This window comes from Ranitomeya imitator, chromosome 4 (assembly GCF_032444005.1).
Source record: "Ranitomeya imitator isolate aRanImi1 chromosome 4, aRanImi1.pri, whole genome shotgun sequence".
NCBI lineage: Eukaryota > Metazoa > Chordata > Amphibia > Anura > Dendrobatidae > Ranitomeya > Ranitomeya imitator.
Genome location: NC_091285.1, coordinates 478,513,811 through 478,533,668, shown reverse-complemented (window position 1 = coordinate 478,533,668; position 19,858 = coordinate 478,513,811). Strand labels below are relative to the sequence as shown.

The 19,858-nt window shown below is 40.7% G+C and overlaps 1 protein-coding gene across 1 annotated transcript in view; it reads right to left on the bottom strand.

Moving 5' to 3' along the window:
* The window catches only part of ALDH1A2 (aldehyde dehydrogenase 1 family member A2), a 74,374-nt gene extending 54,739 nt beyond the window's left edge, over positions 1-19,635 (bottom strand). The window contains exon 1 of the mRNA XM_069765918.1: positions 19,419-19,635. Within this exon, the coding sequence (XP_069622019.1) occupies positions 19,419-19,535 (117 nt within the window). The 5' untranslated portion in view covers positions 19,536-19,635. The remainder of the gene's footprint in view (positions 1-19,418) is intronic.
* Positions 19,636-19,858: the final 223 nt, after the last annotated feature.

Sequence of the window (19,858 nt, the reverse complement as noted above, 5' to 3'; positions counted from 1 at the left end):
CTGTGGTGGCTGCTGCTGCTGCTGTAAGGCCTGCACCTGCTGGAGCTGCTGGTCGCTGACCTCCATTATTAGGACCGCATGCAGCAAAGAGTGATTCCACAGCGGTGCTTAAATACTATACGCCGATTCACCCCCTCCTCCAGGGCTGCGTCCCAGGAAAGCGCTGATTCCCCTTGGATTACTGAGCATGCGCGCTCTGTCCGGGACCCGGAAGTAGTGTTCTTTATATCCGATGCAGCGGCCATCTTGGTGCTCCTTCACACACCAGGCCACCGCTCCGAATCAGGAAGTGCCTCTGCCCGAGGCACACCAGGTCCCCAAAGCCCCTACCCCAATCCGGGGAGGCGGCCGCGCTTCCCTCCGCGCACTCTGCAGCCCCATCGGACCCAGCAGTGGCGGCGTCGGACACCGCGCCAGCCATGACAGGGGCCTCCCCGCCGTCATAGGTCGACTGGTCGGCTCCGGATCTCAGGTACCATCCTAGAGGGTTCCCTGTCAGGACAGGAAACAAAACTGACGCAGGAGAGAGGTACCGCCCTTTTTATCCTGTAGGTTTCCTGTCCTGAAGGGCGGATTCCCTCTCTCTGGTAGTGCTGTCATGGGCGACTGAGAAAGAGAGGTTAAATATTTTAGTCAGGTGAGTGATGACCACTGGTGAGAGAGACTGCAGGAGATGTGAAGGAATGGGGTCACTGTTGCAGGTTGTAGGCCGAGCAGAAGAGAGGAGTTTGAGCCCGTTTCAGAAGAAGAAGAAGTTTCCAAAGATGTCTAGTTAGCTTGAGGTGCGGCAGGGAAGGGGATCCAGGCACTGAGAAGATTGAACCGAGATATCCTGATGGATGTGGTGGATTTTTTCTAGGAAATAAGTGGCCAGACCCTCACCGCTGAGGCTGGTGATGGTGGCCTGTACTTTAGGTTTCAGGAGGGAGTTTAAGGTTTCAAAAAGTCATTTTGGGTTGTTGGATAGTGAGGTGATGAGGGTGGTAAAGTAGGATTGTTTGGCCAGATGAAGGGCAGAGTTATAAGTTTTGAACATGAACTTATAGTGGATGAAGTCTTCTGCTAAGAGTAATTTTCTGCTAATCAGTGTTCCTATTGCAGAATAGGTAAAGTTGCTAACATTAATAAAACAATAAATACTTTTTTTCTGATTAGTAAGGTTAAGTTCACAAATAAGATTTTGATAAGTATTTGATGCTGCATATATTTGCTTGGGATAAATCAATGCAGCATCTTGCAGTTCCAACAGAGTCAATTTGATTTATAAAAATATGTAACCCGTCGATCATTAGGTCTTCGAAGGAAATCAGAGTATACAGGGGAAGAACATACAAGCTCCTTGCAGATATTGTCCCTTGTGGGATTTGAACCTAGAACCCCCAACGCTGCAAAGCAACAGTGCTGACCACTGAGCCAACATGCCATGAAATAAAAGGGGCGGGAGACCAGTACTGATTTTATTGTAATAGCGCCTAGATAGATTAAAAATAAAAAAAATAAAAAATTAAAGTAGAACTGGTGCAGACTAATGATTATGGGTTTCGCTCTTCTGCATTTTTTAAAAAGTTAGGTCCAACCAGGCAAGACAGTTCAGACTTTACCGAGCGTGCATCAAACTTGGGTTTCAAATACATAAACCTGCCATCAAGCCAATTTGCAAAAAATATTTCACCACAAAGATAATAAAAAAATAAATAAATATTGCACCATGATATTACATTCAGGCAGTGTGTCACAAATCATGATGCAACTTCTTTTCTCTCAAATACGGCAAATTACATTATTTTATTATTACCAAAGGTTGATTACATTTAAATTGGCTGTAAAACTCCTACCATTTACTCCAGTGTGTGTAAAGTACCTTCAGCTAACATTCTGGAACAGATTCAAGTCTTGAAAAGCACCAGCTGTTGGATTTACAAGCACAAACCTTACACTTAAGACTTTGAAAAGTGAGTTATTTAAGTGTTCTGTGTCAGGTAGTACCAGCCTGTACATATCCATACCACCAAGCCCACATTCTTCCGCAATAAATTTGCATTCACTTGGGGCTTTTATACGCATATATAGAACTCTTCCAGCTATACAAAGTCTGATGCTTATCGATAAAATGTATATACCCTGTGCATTTAATCTGACTTTCATTATGGGCACTTCATAAAAATGCCATGCAGTGGACAAGTGATGACACATTGCAAGAAAACACAAGGAATCCCTGCAAAGCTTAAATTAGTTTCCCCACCACCACACTTTCTTATTTATAGAGTGTGGTCCAAGGGCAGTGTGTAAATCAGATAAACTATGACATGAAATCATCCTATCTGGAGACTATATATAGTCATCGCGGAGGACTGCGTGACAAAGAAATGAAAACCCTTAGTGAAGCAAGACTTGTTTCCATGTAAATCACTGTGCAGAACCCCGAGAGGCCATTGTTCAAATTCAATAGCAAAAGCCATCCACTATTGCCATTCCCCTGGATCCAGCGTTAATTAAGGACGACTTTTTACCATAAATCAGCCCTGGTGTTTTTACAGCTTAATTCAGCATTAAGTACACATATTTAAAGAAAAATAAAAGTAATTGATTAACTACGGCAGGCTTTCCGAGAGGTGTAGAGGGCATTTTCATCCATAGATAGCTTAGAAATAGCAAACTGGAAGAAAAGTTAAAAACAACCCATTAAAACTCCCCCATGCATCAGTAATAATTTAAATCAGTGAACACCTCACATAAAACTTTCAGTGTAGGCCACATACACCATTCATTTAAAACACATATCAACAGGTGGTGGCAATGTAAGATCCAATTTCCTTTTTTAAAAGCAGTTGTAAAATGATGTGCCATAGGAACAATGATGATTTGCAGTCTTCATTTGATATAGTTTCTATGATGCGATTATTTATAGCCAACCTCCCCCGGTGCACGTTACTGCCAATTTTCAGATTTTAAACTAAACTTTCAGCGATTTTCTAATTTCCTTAAACACATCTAAATTTTATTAAATTACATTTTGAGAATGGGCAACAGCGATGGCAGAAGGAGGGCTTCAATGAGTAATCGGTCTCCAGAACTAGCCTGGAACCTGTGGTTTTCCAGCGGTAGCAAAACTACAACACTGTAGGTATGTACACAGATTTTTTTTATCTTAAAAGGCGTACAAAAATAAATAAAAAAAAAGCCATGGAGCTTTTCAAAACAGAAAACACTTCAGGAACTCCTTTGGGAGTTTTTTTTTACCTGAAGTTTTTTTTTTTTGCAGCTTTTTGATTTGGAGTGGATATCATCAGAATACACAAGAAAGCAGTGACATGCACTCCACCTTAAAAAAAAGAGAAAAAAAAAACCCAAAACACCCTTATATGAACAGTAAAGTGGATTTCTCAGAAAAGAATTAGAAGCAGATTTGCCAACCGAACAAGAATTCTTGGACAGTAGGTATATGAAAACTTGGCACTCAAAAGGATGAAATGAAGCTAATATTTATTCATGCAATCCAATTTATCCAGAAAGCTTGACATTTGGGCCCCAAATCCAGACCTTTATCAAAAAGGTGTGGATTCCTGGGGTGGCTGTGAAAGAAAAAAAAAGTGAGAAGTGCTTTGGCGGGTGCATTTGAAACCCCACACAAGCACAAACTCATCAATACGGAGTGCTGTAAATCATCACCTACTAGAAATTCCTAGAGATTATATATACTGTATACTAGATGGAGGCCCGACGCGATGGCGGTAATGTCATGATGGGGGCAGGCTTTGCAGTGTGGAGAATCTCCCCCCCCCATGTGCTCACCCACCTATCCACTCTCTCTTTCCCCATGTGCTGACTTCTCTCTTCTGTGCCCTCTTCTTTGACCTGTCTACCCCATGTGTTATATTATCAACCAATGTATCAAAAAAGTAAGAGGCACTTCTACACACAATATCACAAAATTCCCATCTTGCATAATATTCATGGAAATATGAAGAGATCCCAAATGCAATAAGTATAAGAAAAATAACTTATTTAGTAATACATAAAACTAATTAAAAAGCAAAATTACTGTCAAGGGACACCGAACAGATTAAAACACCAAATAGTAAACTGAAGTTAATGATATGAGGGATATTCTACATTAACAATCATAATGCAGACAAAATAACACTGCTGTGCCTATGAGATGCAATTTATGAGGCACCACAGATATCTTAAGCAATTAGAACGGTGTTAACTGCCATCTGATTAACATATATACTCCCTATGGAGCGCCCCGCCTAGGCCGTGGGGTACTCGGCACCGGTCGCTCATAAGGGGGATGTCACGGTGGCTGCGACCCGGTCCGTGGCTTCCAATTAAAGGGGAATGGTCTTTTAAGGGGAATTGTGGTAAAGTCTGTCGTGACACCACCTGTGGCGTTCGATCAATAGGGGGACCGATGCTGCTTTAAAGGTTAAAGGGGTACTCTGGGGGAGGGATGTTGTCACAGAAATGATGGTAACGCTTCCCACAGGTGAAGCGGGGTCCCAGGTGTGTGGTGATGGTGTATGTCGACAAATAAGTGGAGGACACAAGTTGTAAAGTCTTTACCTGGTTTACTTGGAGGCAATTGGGGAATCCCTCTCCCAGTGAGGTCCGTAAGCCTTTCCAACTAGCGCTGTCCTATGGAGGTCTCTGCTGCTTGAAGCTGTTTAGCAAAGTCCTCTTTTCCCCCTGTCCCAAGACAGGTACCTGCACGATTGGCAGCTTGAGCCGTCTTACAGGGACTTTATCATGCCCCAGGCTCTTCAGGTGCTGCTGCGTCTCAGGTTTGGTGTGGGCCAGTCACAAAGTTCTTAGTCCTCCCAATCCTCAATGAAGATATTACCTGTAACAGGTGCTGTGTGTCCCTTCGGCGTCCCCTCATCTTGAGGCTCGTTTCGCCAACAGCTTCTTCCAGAGGCCCATGTGCTATATGCATTGTTTTTGTCCCAGCAATGCCATTTCTCTTCAAGAGTCTCATTTGCCTATTGTTGTGTTCGACGTTGTGCCTTTGCTGCTTTCTTTTCATTGTCATAATTTTTAGGATGAGCCATGTTGGCTTTGATATTTGCTTTTTAAAAGGGGTTTTCCCACGAACGAAAGATCATTTTAAAACCTGTCTGTGTCTGACCGTGTATAGAACATATCACAGCTCCTGGGCGGGGGGGGGGGGGGGGGGGGGAAGCAAGAGACAATACTGACATTACAGCAGGAGATCAGAGGATGCATTTTGTGAGGTAAAATATTGTTTAAAAACAGTCAGTGAAATATTTTACCTGACAAAATGAATCCTCTGTGATCCTCTGCTATAATGTCCGTAATATCTTTTGCTTCCTCCCTTGCCATGGAGATGTGGTATGCTCCATACACGGTCAGACACAGACAATTTTTAAAATGAACTTTCGTTCTTGGGAAAACCTCTTTAATGTGACCGGCTTCCTCTGCTTGTAGACACGTCGCGCATCTGCCGCCAGGATCAGCCGAATGAATCACTGTGCCTGTGTGAAATTCACGCAGGTGCAGCAAATCAGACCGCTGCCATCTTTGGGCAGACAGATACCGGTGGTCACATTAAAACTGCGCATGCGCTTCTCCTGTACAAAGATGGCAGCGGTCAGTGAATCATTCGGCGGATCCCGGCAGCGGCGTGTTCGCGACGGTGTTCCGCTGGTGGTACCGCGCAAGAGGCTGCTTATGGCAGAGAGTGTGAGTGTGTTATGCTGGTGGCACCATGCAAGAGCCTGGTATCACCAGCAGTTTCCATATAAAGACACCCATCACTTGGGTGTCCCAATATGGCGGTCGGTGAACTTCCGCCGCTTGGAATTCTGGGATCCGGACAGAACAGGACGTGAAGAAATTACAAGGTGAATATATATCAACTCTATTGATGAACTGCTGGTGCACGGTGTCAGTTGTTAGCATGTGGCGCCTTGAAGGCTATAAAAAGCTTCTTACAGTCTGATCAGAATGGTAAACCAAGAACCTCATGTTTAGTTTTGTAAATTTTTACCTAGTGGTATTAGGTCAACATATGATTTTTCAATGCGTAGTCCTTTTCTTTTTTTCTACAGCTCAGCAAGTCTAGATGAGTTTTCAACAAGAATACTTACCAAAAATTAAACACACACACACACACCTCTCCTCAAATAACACTGTCTGTCTGAATATAGCCTAGCATGCAGGGTCCGCCAATTTACTGTCCGCAATATAATGAGGGCATTTTGCTAAGGAATTTAACTACCGTATGTAGTTCATCCATTGGACCACCATAGACTATAAATGACCGGGTGATCTACCTTCTACTCTGCAGTGATGTTCTAAAAGTCACTGCATAGTAGAGCAGCTGCAGAACATCGGGCAAGAAACGGCTGTCCGACATAGCCAGAATCCCAATAGAGAAGGCGGAGAAATCCTTAACATTTTTGCCTTTACTATCCCTGTATACACAGTGCTGAACAAGCATGGTGTATACAAAATAGGAAGCACTGTTAGCATATCCACCACCGGATACAGTGATCACATGATTGCTGGATGTAGGGAACCCTGACAGCAACAACAAGGCAGAATGCTTTATTTCTGCAGCCGTGGCAGGCAAGCTGCTTATAAACAAAGACTGGGGGTACCATCAGAAGGTCTGTGCTGGACCGTTGAGGAAAAGAAGAATTTAGTATAAATTTGGCATTTTACAGCATTCGTTGCAGTTTTTTAAGGTTTTATTTGGTGTGAATGGGGGGGGGGGGGTCAAGCAGCTTTTAGGTTAATGGATTAATTTAAAAAAAAAAAAAAAAACAATCAATTCACGTTTAAAAGAACAAATGCAATACCTGGAGCTTGCAGACATGCATGTTCTTATGACCATCCAACCCCACTCAAATAGAACAGATTTGTGAATACACCACAACACCTTCGTTCTATGGAGCGCTCTTCAATCCTGTAGACCGCAGCACAATCTCGGGTGGATGGGAGAGATTTCCAGGACAAGTTCATCTTGAAAGCCTTTAATATCTAGTGTGCAACACGCAAAACCTGCACATCTACTTTTTTGTTTTAGTTTTTAAAAGACAGGAAAAAAAAAGTTATGATTTTGCCCATTTGCTATCTGGTAGGCCTTCCATGTGTATCCCACAAAACAAACCGCAAGTTTGTTTTTGGAGTACAGTCAGTTTAGAAATAAAGAACATCTGTTTGCCCTTTAGCAACATCAGATTTTGTTTTATGAAAGAAACTATATACAGTTTAAGAGGCATACAAAATCCATTGCTCTGCACCAAGATAGTAGGCACCTGTAATAAGTGTACCATGAGAGGAAGCATACGAACCTTTCTTTCAGAACACGCATGCTTCCTGTTAGTTAATATTCTAGGAATCCTAGGAAAATCATTACATTGTTCAGGAATGCAGATATAATTATCTATAGAGAGAAAAATCAGTAAAAGGAGCTTGTGGCTGGTATGGGGGAGGGGGATCAGGCTACATTTAAGATCTCTGTAATAAGGGGTTGTCTAATTCTTTGATTAAAAAAATAAAATTATGTTACATATACAGCATTGGGTATTGGATCAGCAGACAAAATAATAAATTTAAAAAAATAAATGGAAATCACAGACAAAAATAAGTCACCTTAACAGGCCGGGGTCACAATTGCGAGTGCAATGTGAGTCTCACGCATCAATACCTGGCACCAGAGCATTCAGCTGCATAAAAATACATGCAGCTGTACACGCCGGTTCCAAATGCCGGCGGCAGTGTTGGGTATTGATGCGAGTCTCTCGCATTGCACTCGGAAGTGTGACCCTGGCCATAAGGTGCAACCCATCCTTTAAATAATGATGCTACCAATAATATCTATAAATCTGCAATCCAAATGTTGTTGTCAAACAAATGCACTACTAAAAAAAACAAAAAAAAAAAAAAAAACAGTAATTATTCAGTAATGCTCAAGTTAAAATGCTGGCGAGTCGCGACATAAAAACAAAACATTCCATTCAAAATGATCAAGGGGGATCTCAGTCTAACTAGGATAAAAGTCCTCAGAAAAAAGCAGGAATATCTTGATAGATTAATCCAAGAATTCAGATGATGATTGAAAAGATTGATTTTATTCAAATAATAACCAGTCATACAAGATGCCAACGTTTCGGCCTAAAGGCCTTTTTCAAGGCTCATTATCTGTCGAGGTCGATTCAAACAGCGGCTGTATCCGTATTCCTTTACTTCTCACCGACCAGTTCCTTTGCTGCCATCATACAGATAATGAGCCTTGAAAAAGGCCTTTAGGCCAAAACGTTGGCATCTGGCATCTTGTATGACTGGTTATTATTTGAATAAAATCAATTTTTTGAATCATCTGAGTTCTCGGATTAATCTATCAAGATAAAAACAAAACAAGCATACAAAGTGAAAAGAAAGTATATGTGTAATCAGACAGACAACGGAACATCAACTAGTAAATGATGGCAGTAATTGTAGAGTGTGGGAGAAGGACAGTGTGGCATTTTCTCTCTATGCAGGTAGATATTGATGACCTATCCATCACTCAACTGAATAGCAGGGGGGAAAAAAAAAAAATAAAAAAATAAAGTGAGATCCACTAAGCAGGGTGCAGAGCAGCGCTGTTTCTCTGCTGAATGTAAACAGCTGATCTGTGGGGTGCTCGGTGTTGGAGCCTCAATCTGATATTGATGACCTATCCTCTGGAAAGCCAAATATCAAAAGTAGTGGAGAACACCATGAGGGTATGTTCACACGTATTCTGGAGGACTGCGGATTTTTCCGCAGCGGATTTGGAAAAACTGCAGTGCAAAACCACTGCGGTTTTTCCTGCGGATTTATCGCGGTTTCTACTGCGGATTCCGCTGCGGCTTTACACCTGCAGTTTTCTATTGGAGCAGGTGTAAAACCGCAGTGGAATCCGCACAAAGAATTGACATGCTGCGGAATGTAAACTGCTGCGTTTGTGCGCGTTTTTTCCCCGCAGCATTTGCACTGCGGATTTCATTTCCCATAGGTTAACATGGTACTGTAAACTCATGGGAAACCGCTGCGGATCCGCCAGAGCTTCGCTGGATCCCAGGGGTGAGTATATAACTATTTTTTACTTTAATTTTTTTAACAGGGATATGGTGCCCACACTGCTGTATACTATGTGGGCTGTGTTAGATACCACGTGGCTGCTGTATACTACATAGGCAGGGTTATATACTGCATGGGCTGTGCTATATATTACATGGCCAGTGTTATATACTGTGTGGCCTGTGTGACATACTGCGTGGCTGCGATATACTGCGTGGGCTGTTATATAGTACGTGGCTGTGTTATTTACTGCGTGGCCACTGTTATATATTGCGGGGCCTGTATTAACGCATTGGGTATTCTACAATATGTATGTATATAGCAGCCACATAGCATATAGCACAGGCCACAGAGTATTTGTCTGCTATATACTACATGGCTCCTATATACTACGTGGCCTGTGCTATATACTATGTGGCTGCTATATACATACATAAATGCATATTCTAGAATACCCGATGCGTTAGAATCGGGCCACCATCTAGTATGGTCTCTAAGAGACTTGTGCCTAAAGCTCAGCAATTATGCCACAAAGTAAAGTTTCAGCTACAAAGTTACAATAAAATACATCACATTTTGCATTGCAGATCCTGCTAGTCATATCAAATATGTTAGCCCTGATTATTTGCATGAATGGAGCAGACATGGTTCTCAAAAAAACAATTTGAAGACATTTGGTGCAATTTGTAGACACCATAACACAAGAAAGGGGGAGGTCAGTGCTGTTTGTTTTCTTAGCTACAGGGGGCAAACATTTGAATAACATGTATAACATACAAGTGTTTTAGCATGCTTGGCTTAGAATTTGATTGATTGTTTAATTAAACTTTTTACACAACTTTCATAGAAGAATGAAGTATAAGCAAAGGTTGCTGCTTGGCTCTGACTTGCAAACTCAGCGGTAGGACAAACTTTTGTGCAGTGGATTTGTGAATAGATGGATTTGCTCTATAAAATCCCAAAAATATAGTTATATTGTAATTTTGAGAATACTACTTTATTAATATACCACGTAGAAAAAGTTTATTTACACCAGTTATGTGGTAGGGAGTTAGATCAAGCATCTCTTAGGCAAAAAAGAACAGTGCTCTAATTACTGCTGGCCACATTTATTAGGCCTCATAAATATTGCATATCCAGGAATAATCTGATCTTTAAGGGAGCAGAGAACAAGAGTTGGCCATGTAGAATTCAGGGCTGTGGAGTCAGTGGCCATTTTGGTGGAGTCGGTATTAAATGGACAAACTCCTAAAATATATAATAAATTGGGTTCAGTAGTACAATGCAGGATGTGCTGTAAATGTCTTTATAAGATGCTGGGACAGTTATGAAATGCCCTATAAAAGTCTGTTCTGTTCCTGATCTAAGCTTTTAGCTGAGATGAATCTGTGCTGCACTTTATGCACATGCTCAGGAGTGACCAGTGCTGTCGGGTCGGAGTCAGGAAAATTGATGAGTCGGAGGTTTGGCTTACTGACTCCACAGCCCGGGTAGGATTCTAACATTCGTGAATTCATGTTTTCAAGAACATAACACGTGAAAGAAGGAGCAAGTAAGAGAGTGAAGATCAATCATGTATGCTTGGCCTTCTAAAGGTATTAACAGTGTAATTTATATAATGTGTGATACTATCAGTCAAGAAATCTGCACCAAAGTCCACACATGAATTAGGCTAGATTCACATTGCGTTAGTGCAGTCCGTTCAACGCATACGTTAAATGGACTGTGTTAACGCAAGTGCCGAAAAAGATCGCGTTTATGCGATCGCGCAAGCGCAGATGCTCTATCTGTGCTAGCGGTGACGGACCCGAAAACGCTGCAGACTGCGTCCAAGGTTCAGTCACAGAATGACGGCACATCGCTAATGCATGCCGATTATGACATGCGTTAGCGATGCGCTACATAATGGCAGTTAATGGGTGCACTAACGCATCCGTTACATAGCGTTAGTGCCGCTATGTAACGGATGCAGTCAGCGCATTGCCATTAACGCAATGTAAAGCCAGCCTTAGGCTATGTGCACACATTGCGGATTTTCTGTGGCTCCGCAGCGTTTTTTGCAGTGCAGAAACGCTCCAGATCCGCAATTGATTTATAGTACAATGTAAATCAATGAGAAAAAAAAAAAAAATGCTGTGCACACTTTGCGGAAAATCCGCTGTGGAAACGCTACGGTTTAAAAGAAGTAGCATGTCACTTATTTTTTTTGTGAATCTGCAGCGTTTTTGTACCCATTCCGTTATAGAAAACCGCAGGGGTAAAAAAACGCAGCAAATCCGCAAGAAAACCGCAGCAAAAACACAGAAAAAATGCTGCGGAACCGCACAAAAAAAATGCGACATATCCGCAGGTGCGTTTTCTGCCAGGAGAGGCAGAATCCGCAACGTGTGCACATAGCCTAAAGCTGCTTATTTACCCTGCTGCAATTAGTGCAACTCCAAAAAGGTATATGCAATGTACCTATGGCTTGTTGAGATTTATTTTCTCAACTTTAGTGGGGGGGTTAAAACAGATTGAAGTTAAAAAAAACAGGTTTAGGGTTTGTTGACACGTTGCCTTCTTGCATCATTTTTATGCAAGTTAAAAGCTGCTTTTTACCATACCAACAAAAGCTATGAGAGTTCATAAATTTCATACAAGATTGTTGTTTTTTTCCCCCCAGACTCCAGTGGAAAGCAATTCAGCTTTTTTTGTTTTACCTTTTTAACCATACAAAGCAATCAGCGTGCAAAAACTCAACCATGCGTTTTTAGTGAAGAAAAATAACTTAAACATGTAAAAATAGACAAATGACAATCTACACCAAATATGTCAGAAGGTTTTTTTTTTTCTTTTTTTTTTTTTTTTTAAACACATTGCCAAGTGAACAGGTTTTGGCTGTCGAAAATGAAAAAAAAAAATGCAACGTGTGAACATGGCCTCACTGTAAGCTTTAAGCCCGAAGACAAGTTGAGTGCTTAATTCCGGGGAGAGATTGGGTAGCTAGCCAAAGTAAAACAAAATGTGACCGTTTGTTCAGTAGCCAAAATGACTACTTTTAAAGAAAATTTGTGCACCTTCCCAGTGTTGTGGAGAGAATTTGCAGATCTGCTAGATAGCAAATGGGTAGAAGATCAACCTTCCACCAAAAGTGTGTATTGTCTTGTAGACACAGTGGTATATTGAGCCTTCAGACATGTTGTTGAAAGCCCTCCATCCACCCATTTGTGTACTGTGATATGGTCGGGGACCAGACAGCAGCATTTTTGCCAAACCCAATATTAAAATGGAGAAGATCTTCCTGCATTGCAATAGTGAATTCCACAGCGTACATATGCATATGAAATCCACATTGACAGTCAACTTATGCTGCAAATTTTCTCAAGTGTGTGGATAACATTTTGTACAATCTCTTGCTTGTAGTGTAATCCGCAGCTGGTTTTCTGTTCTGAATATTTGCAACCTGAAAGAACATACCCCAGGGATATATTCACACTCAGAGCAGATTTGCTGGGGGAAAAAAAAAAAAACCACCAAGATTGCACAATCAGTTCTATTTATCTGAATAGGGTTCTCAACATGCACAAGGATTCCTAAAAGCCCCATTTTAACAAATGGAGCAGTTGCAAAATGTCTGCAGCAAGTTTGCTGAAAATGAAAATACCCTTTTACAATAGGTAACATTACTTCTTGAAATACACAAATCATATAGGCTAGATTCACACATACAATTTTGATATGTGGGAAAAAAAAAAACTAATACATTCTAGGAGTGGACATTATCAGTCTGTTCTTCAGACTTTCTTCCCTTTGCATTCACTCCTGGTTTTAGCTTCAAAAACTTGATATGAATGCAGCCTTAGGGCTTGTTTTCACTTGCGAGGAATACGTCCGTGTCTCGCATGTGGAAACGAAGCTCTGGTGCCGGCACTCCGGAGCGGAGCGTGCAGCTCCATGTGTTGCTATGCGGCCGCACGCTCCGCTCTGGAGTGTCGGCACCAGAGCTTCGTTTCCACATGTTAGACACGGACGTGTTTCTCGCATGTGGAAACAAGCCCTAAGGCTGCGTGTCCACGTTCAGGATGGCCGGCGGTATCGTCGGAGCGGCTTAGCCGCTCTGCGGTAAGCCCCGCCCCCTTTCTGGGACGCGATGATGCCGGATGTGTTCACAGCACACATCCGGCATCATCGCTCCCCACCATAGGGCCCTGTGCTATATCTTGCGGCGACGGAGCGTCGCCGCAAGATATACGGACATGCTGCGATCTGAAAAGACGCGCAGCATGTCCGGAGTCGCAGGGCCGCCGCGTGCGTGTTACCACGCATAGTGGAGACGGGATTTCATTAAATCCCCTCCACTATGCTGTAACATCTGGACGCTGCGTGTTAGACGCTGCGGCTCTATGCAGCGTCAAACACGCAGCGTTTACTGCACGTGGACACATACTCTTAGGCTGCCGTCACACTATCAGTATTTGGTCAGTATTTTACCTCAGTATTTGTAGCCAAAACCAGGAGTGGGTGATAAATGCAGAAGTGGTGCATATGTTTCTATTATACATTTCCTCCATTTGTTCCACTCCTGGTTTTGGCTACAAATACTGATGTAAAATACTGACCAAATACTGCTAGTGTGACGGCAGCCTAAGGCTGTGTGCCGATGATGAGTTTTAGGTGCTCTATATTCTCCTTGCTACACAGGGAAGAGAAAGAGAAAGAAAAAAAACAGCATATTACAGTTCCAGCAAAATGGATGGGACTTCTAGAAATCTCATGCTTACTGTGTGTTATTTTTTACTCAGTGTAAGCTGACCTGCAGTGCATGCTTCAAATCCGCAACATGTAAAAAATTATTTCAAGTATGCCAAGTTTTATGTATGGCTTGCAGTAGCTGCAGAAAATCGGCATGTAAATATATATGTTTTCATTGTGGTTATGCTGCAAAAACACACACACAGAAAAAAAAAAAAAAAAAAAAAACAACAACATGTAATCCGCTCTCGATTCCATCAGTAAAGTTTTTTCAAAGGCAAGTATCAAAAACATAGCAGCTTTATTTAAAAAAAATGACATGGCAAGTAGAGACAAAAAATATGTGCAGAAACGAGCAAAGTAAAAAACAAAAAAGTTTAAAGTTCATCAAGGGAACTAAGCCCCAAACCTTCACTACCGGAATTCTGTTAAGGGCTCTTTGACAGACGTGATAATTGGTCCATCAGAGTCAAGACAGAAAAAAGTCAAAACCGCACCCTTTTTTTTCTTAAAGGGAACCTGTCACCTGAATTTGGCGGGACTGGTTTTGGGTCATATGGGCGGAGTTTTCGGGTGTTTGATTCACCCTTTCCTTACCCGCTGGCTGCAATATTGGATTGAAGTTCATTCTCTGTCCTCTATAGTACACGCCTGCACAAGGCAAGATTGCTTTGCGCAGGCGTGCACTATGGAGGACAGAGAATGAACTTCAATCCAATATTGCAGCCAGCATGCAGCCAGCGGGTAAGGAAAGGGTGAATCAAACACCCGAAAACTCCGCCCATATGACCCAAAACCAGTCCCGCCAAATTCAGGTGACAGAGTCCCTTTAAGGTCTCAGCGGACACAAGGGCGCATGTCCAGAGCCAGGGAGCCCATCCCGGACAACGTATCAAGACTTCAGAGAAAAGAAAAAAAAAAAAAAAAACGACAGCGCCACAATGGATGGTGAAAAAATAGAGACTCACATTTATGCTGCCTTCTGTAGCAACATTTCGGTCAACAGACCGAAACGTCGCTACAGAAGGCAGAATAAATGTGATAATTGGTCCAATCTTATATCGCAATGCAAGGACTGGACGCGCATCTCCCGAGTGCGACAGCTCCATATATTTCAAGGAGGCGGTTATACTCAGATCGGGATATGTGTGGCTATTCAATGCATCACGATTCAAAATAAGAACGTAGATCATGGATGTCTGAAAAAACCTTAACTGAGGTGTTGCGGTATGGCTGGGTTCACATCGGAATTAAGAATTCCCCTATTCTGCACTGTATTCAAAACAGGAAAAATGAATTACTTACGTCAGGAAAGGATCAGTGCACAAGACTGACACCAGTAGTGCCAGATGCATCCTGACTAACTTAAAATGGGGTTAGATTTCTGTAATGGAGGTTTTTTAATTTGTAAGAGAGGTGCTACATGCCTCTCCACTTGTTCCGGTAAGAATAATGGAATCTGCGACAGACCGTGCCAACACAGATGTGAACCTAGTCTAAAGCATATCAAGCGGCACTTTTATACCCTACTAAAAATGTAGCTGTACACAATTTTGGGCCATGGTCTAGTGAGGACTCAAGGTTCTTTTTGTTGGCTCGAGTTCCAGGACATCTACAGCATGTGCAGAAGACTTCGACAACTTTCTTGCACGTAAACCATTGTCAGGTCATATAGCAATACAAATAGAGGTGGGGCAACAATCTCGCTAACGCTTAATCATATAAAATATTGTTTTATAGGCTTGTTGTTCTTAGTAGAAGTATCTAAATTAAGCACAGATTAATTTACATTAAACTAAGCTGCAAAAACAACCAGCATAATTGAAAACATTCCTAGGCTCTGGCGTCCCACCAAGTTTACACGAGCTGACAAATGGAGGAGAATCTTTTTTTCGTCCAAATTAGACAATTATTTTCAGCACTTTATTGACAGTTCTATTCTCTATATCCATCTTAAAACGGACTCCTATAGGGCAAGTTTACATATGGCAGATTTGCTACGGAAAATTCTGCGATGGATCCAGTCACTGGAAAGTTCTAGTCACATGCTGCAGCAACTGTTCTCCAATATGGAACAGTCTTCAGCTATAGAAACTTCTGCAACAAAATGGCCATACTTTGTGAATTTAAGACTGCACACTGGCAATATATTATTATTATTATTATTATTATTATGGTCGTGAGATTATGACCAAGAAAAAAAAGAGAATTGAAGGATATAGCCAGGGCAAGTTTTGTAGGATGCGAGGAATTACAGATAGAACCCCCATATAAGATCCATGCAGGTCCTCCTGCTGTTTATGTGACAGAATTATGTTCAGTGTTGAAAACACGAAAACGCATAATTACTGAAGAGTTAAAACCACCATTGTAGTATTAATCAGGGACATTTTTCACCCAGATGGTAGAAATGCCTATCAGCATGTAAGGGGCATGAATGGTCGGATTAATTACAGCTACCCCTTGCAGCCTCACATTCTTTTTAAAGTGCACCAATAAATATCCATTTGAGGTTAATTTAATGCAATCCTGGGCAGTTATCATGTACTACATGTGTCGCCAATTCTAGTCATTATTCAAAGTGTAAATTCACACAGAAAAAAAAAAAAAAAAAAAGTCTGCAAAAGTCAAATGTCGCTATTCAGAATTCTTAGCCTCTCAGTCCCCAAAGGCTATTCCATGTTGTGGCAAGCAGGTTGGACTAATAATTTTTTTTTATTTTTTTGCTTGGAGCAAATGGCATTCAAACCAACTCCTTTAAAGTTCAAATAATATCAAGTGACATTAGAAAATTAGCATGAAAAAAAAAACCCTCATAACTATGGTAGTTGCTAGATTTTTGCCTTTTTCCACAACAGGGGAAAAAAAAAAAAAAAAAAAAATTGTGAAGAATTTAATTGGGCTCCAAATTACACCTTGAAAATGCTCAGTCAGTGCACGACAAGCCTTTCAGTAGAAACATTTTCAAAATGTGCCATATTTTAGACCATCATTTGATGACAGCTAAAAGTTAGATTTTGGCCTTCTATAATAGTCAGAATTGTACGCGCATTACAGGTCCTATTTTCTAATGGGTTGTTGGAGGAAGAAAAATATATATAAAAAATTAAAACTATATTAACAGCCATTTCCCCTTTTGAATAAATTAAATTGTGTCGGTATGATTTGGGGTACTTTCACATATTAGAATGCGGACACATACTTAGCCAAAACTAGCAATGGAAGTAACATGGGTTACATATGGGTTACATATAACACTTGCACCCCTTGTATAATTTGGACTCCTAATTTTGGCTTAAAAACAAAGAAATGTTAAAAATAACCTTAGTGCAATATCTCATGATAAAGACCCTTATCGTTTTCTTACTGTCAGATCAGTTATTGGGTTTTTTTTTTTTGTTGGTTTTGTTTTTAGTGCCAAGGTGCATAATACATAAACCATGGAAAATACAACAAAATTTGGTCATTTGAGCTAAAAAAAAGGGGAGTAAAAATAGATTGTAGCAGTGTAAAGCACAACATAATATAACGGTGCTTTATAATAATCAGGACACTTTATTAAGACGCATTCATCTATTGTAGAATGATTGGTTTTTCTCTGTACATTGTGAAAGCTCAGGAAACACATTAGGCAACGAGCGGGGTAAACATGGCATGCCACCTTACAAGGCAAGCGTTTAATACAAGTTATATCTGTAATAAGCACCTTAGGGTATTTAGAATAGAGTGGATTTTATTATAATAAAAATACCAATATATTGCTATTAACATAAAAAAAAAAAAAGTTCTTACAAAGATTAGTAATGTGGGAGGAGAAGGGGGTGGCCGCATTTTTTGTGTTTTTTGTCCCAGAGTTCATTATTTGCACCATTATCAATACACTGAACAATGTGATGTGATTGGTGCTTTCTTACTCCTATAAATAATTAAAATAAAATATAAAGGCCTAATTTTATTTTAACGGCTTTCTAGCTGCCTAGTATAGAGAAATGGATGAGGTTCAAGAACTTGAAGACTATTTTGATGAAAACCTATCTGTAAGTTAAAATTATATCCTATTGTCTGCATAGCTCAAATAAATATGATCTAACATATAATTTATAGTCCAGATAATCAGATTTTAAATAGACCTCTAATTTTGTTCTGCATTCAGTAATGGATTGACAATCGGGGTCAGGAGGGAAGGATCAGATTTTTGGGGCTTACGGTGATACATGCCCCATCTCCTTTATCATCTCCCATCCTGCGGTTGAACTGGATGGACATGTGTCTTTTTTCAACCAAGTATATAACAGTAACTGAAAAGTCTACCAATATAAAATAAAGCAGATGTGCTTCCATACTCTGGCCTCCTTAGTACAAGTTTGCATTTGATATAAAATGTTTACATTATTTTCTAATGAATCTCTAAAATTCCTAATGGCTGCATGTGATATCATAGCAATATTTGACTTTTAGCGGTTATGAAACTACAAGTTCCAGAATGCAGACAGTGTAAGGAGTCATTCTGGTACTTGTGGCTCTGCAGATTTAAAAAAAATAAATAAATAATAAAAAAAAAAAATTATTAAGTACCATAAATGATTGAGAATATATGAATTCCTACAGCATGCTGGGATTTGTAGTTTCACAACAGACATTACAAAAAAAGAAAAAACAAACTGTAAATGAAGATGAAAATACATAATGTTATTTTTTTTTTTAATCACTGAAGCTACATCCTACTTACACAAGATTCCTTCCTTCATGAGTGACATCTTCATACAATAGAGTAAAGCGGATAAGTAATATTACATAATAGCATCCCCCCCCCCCAGACTTTCCCCACTGCCTAACCCCAAAAACAATTTACTGCCCACTATTGGGATATCCGCACTTTGAAAATAAAAAACAAAAAAACACCCACTATAGATTTACATAAAAAATTGGTAATAAAAAATAATATAGAATGACCATACAAATACACATTTTATTCAGGATTTGGGAGCGTCTGTATTTATTTATTTTTTTTAAATCTGCAGATCTGTTGGCTTAGCACAACAAAAAGAAAACTAGTTTAAGAAACTGGACATATAGGACTGAATATATAAATGCATGTCCCTCTTTGCCTATGCATAACTGTAAATAAGAGATATATATATATATATATATATATATCTCTACAGCAAAAGTCACTGCAACAAAGTCCTATTAAACAGGTTGCTACACAATGATAAAACTATAGACAAAATGTAAGCAGAGCATGACAAACAATTAATGTGTGTGCCCTAAAATATAGATTGAGTGGCAGAAAATTCTGCAGCTTTCTGAAAAGTAGAGAATACCTTCAGAGTGCACACATAGCTGAAGAGCAGGGATCTCTGGAGGGACACATTACATAACATGATAAAAGTTGTTACTACACATATTGAAGGTCCCAGTGTTATTAGAAATAAATGCAGCTGAACCTCAGGTTCCTTTCTAGGATTGCCCAGTGAAGTTGTGGTGACCCAGCTGCAGTGAGTGAGGAGGGATGGCTGGTTCAGAGCCTATCTATAGTAATCGCAGCTGTGCTGGTGTGTAATGGAGGAGATCCAGACCCTTCTCACAAGTGTCCCAGCAGAAGGGCTCCTTACCTTGGTGTGCTTGACCTCCAGGTTTGTGGTGGGTGAAGGCAGAAGATGTAAAGAGGCCATCAGAGCTGCAGGGTCTGTCTTCACTTCTCCAGGCATCTCTATTTTACTGGAAGTCATAGCTGGATACTGGTAAATGAGGCTTTTGGTTAACCCCCCTCTTCCTCTCTGGATCTTTTCAACTGACCTAATATTTGTTTGTGGTGGAGGGAAGATGAGTGTTCTGGCTATTTTGCTCCTTTCCTCTGTATATAGGCAGGTGTCAAGCTGGGTCCTCTCTTATTGGACATAGGGGAAGGAGCAGGGGGGGCTGGTCCATCCTATGATGATATAATTACACACGTCTATTTACATAAGCCACTCAACACAAGCCTATTGAGTCACATCAGCAGTCAATGGGACTTCCCTTCTGTTAACACATTGAATGCTACACCTCCACACTC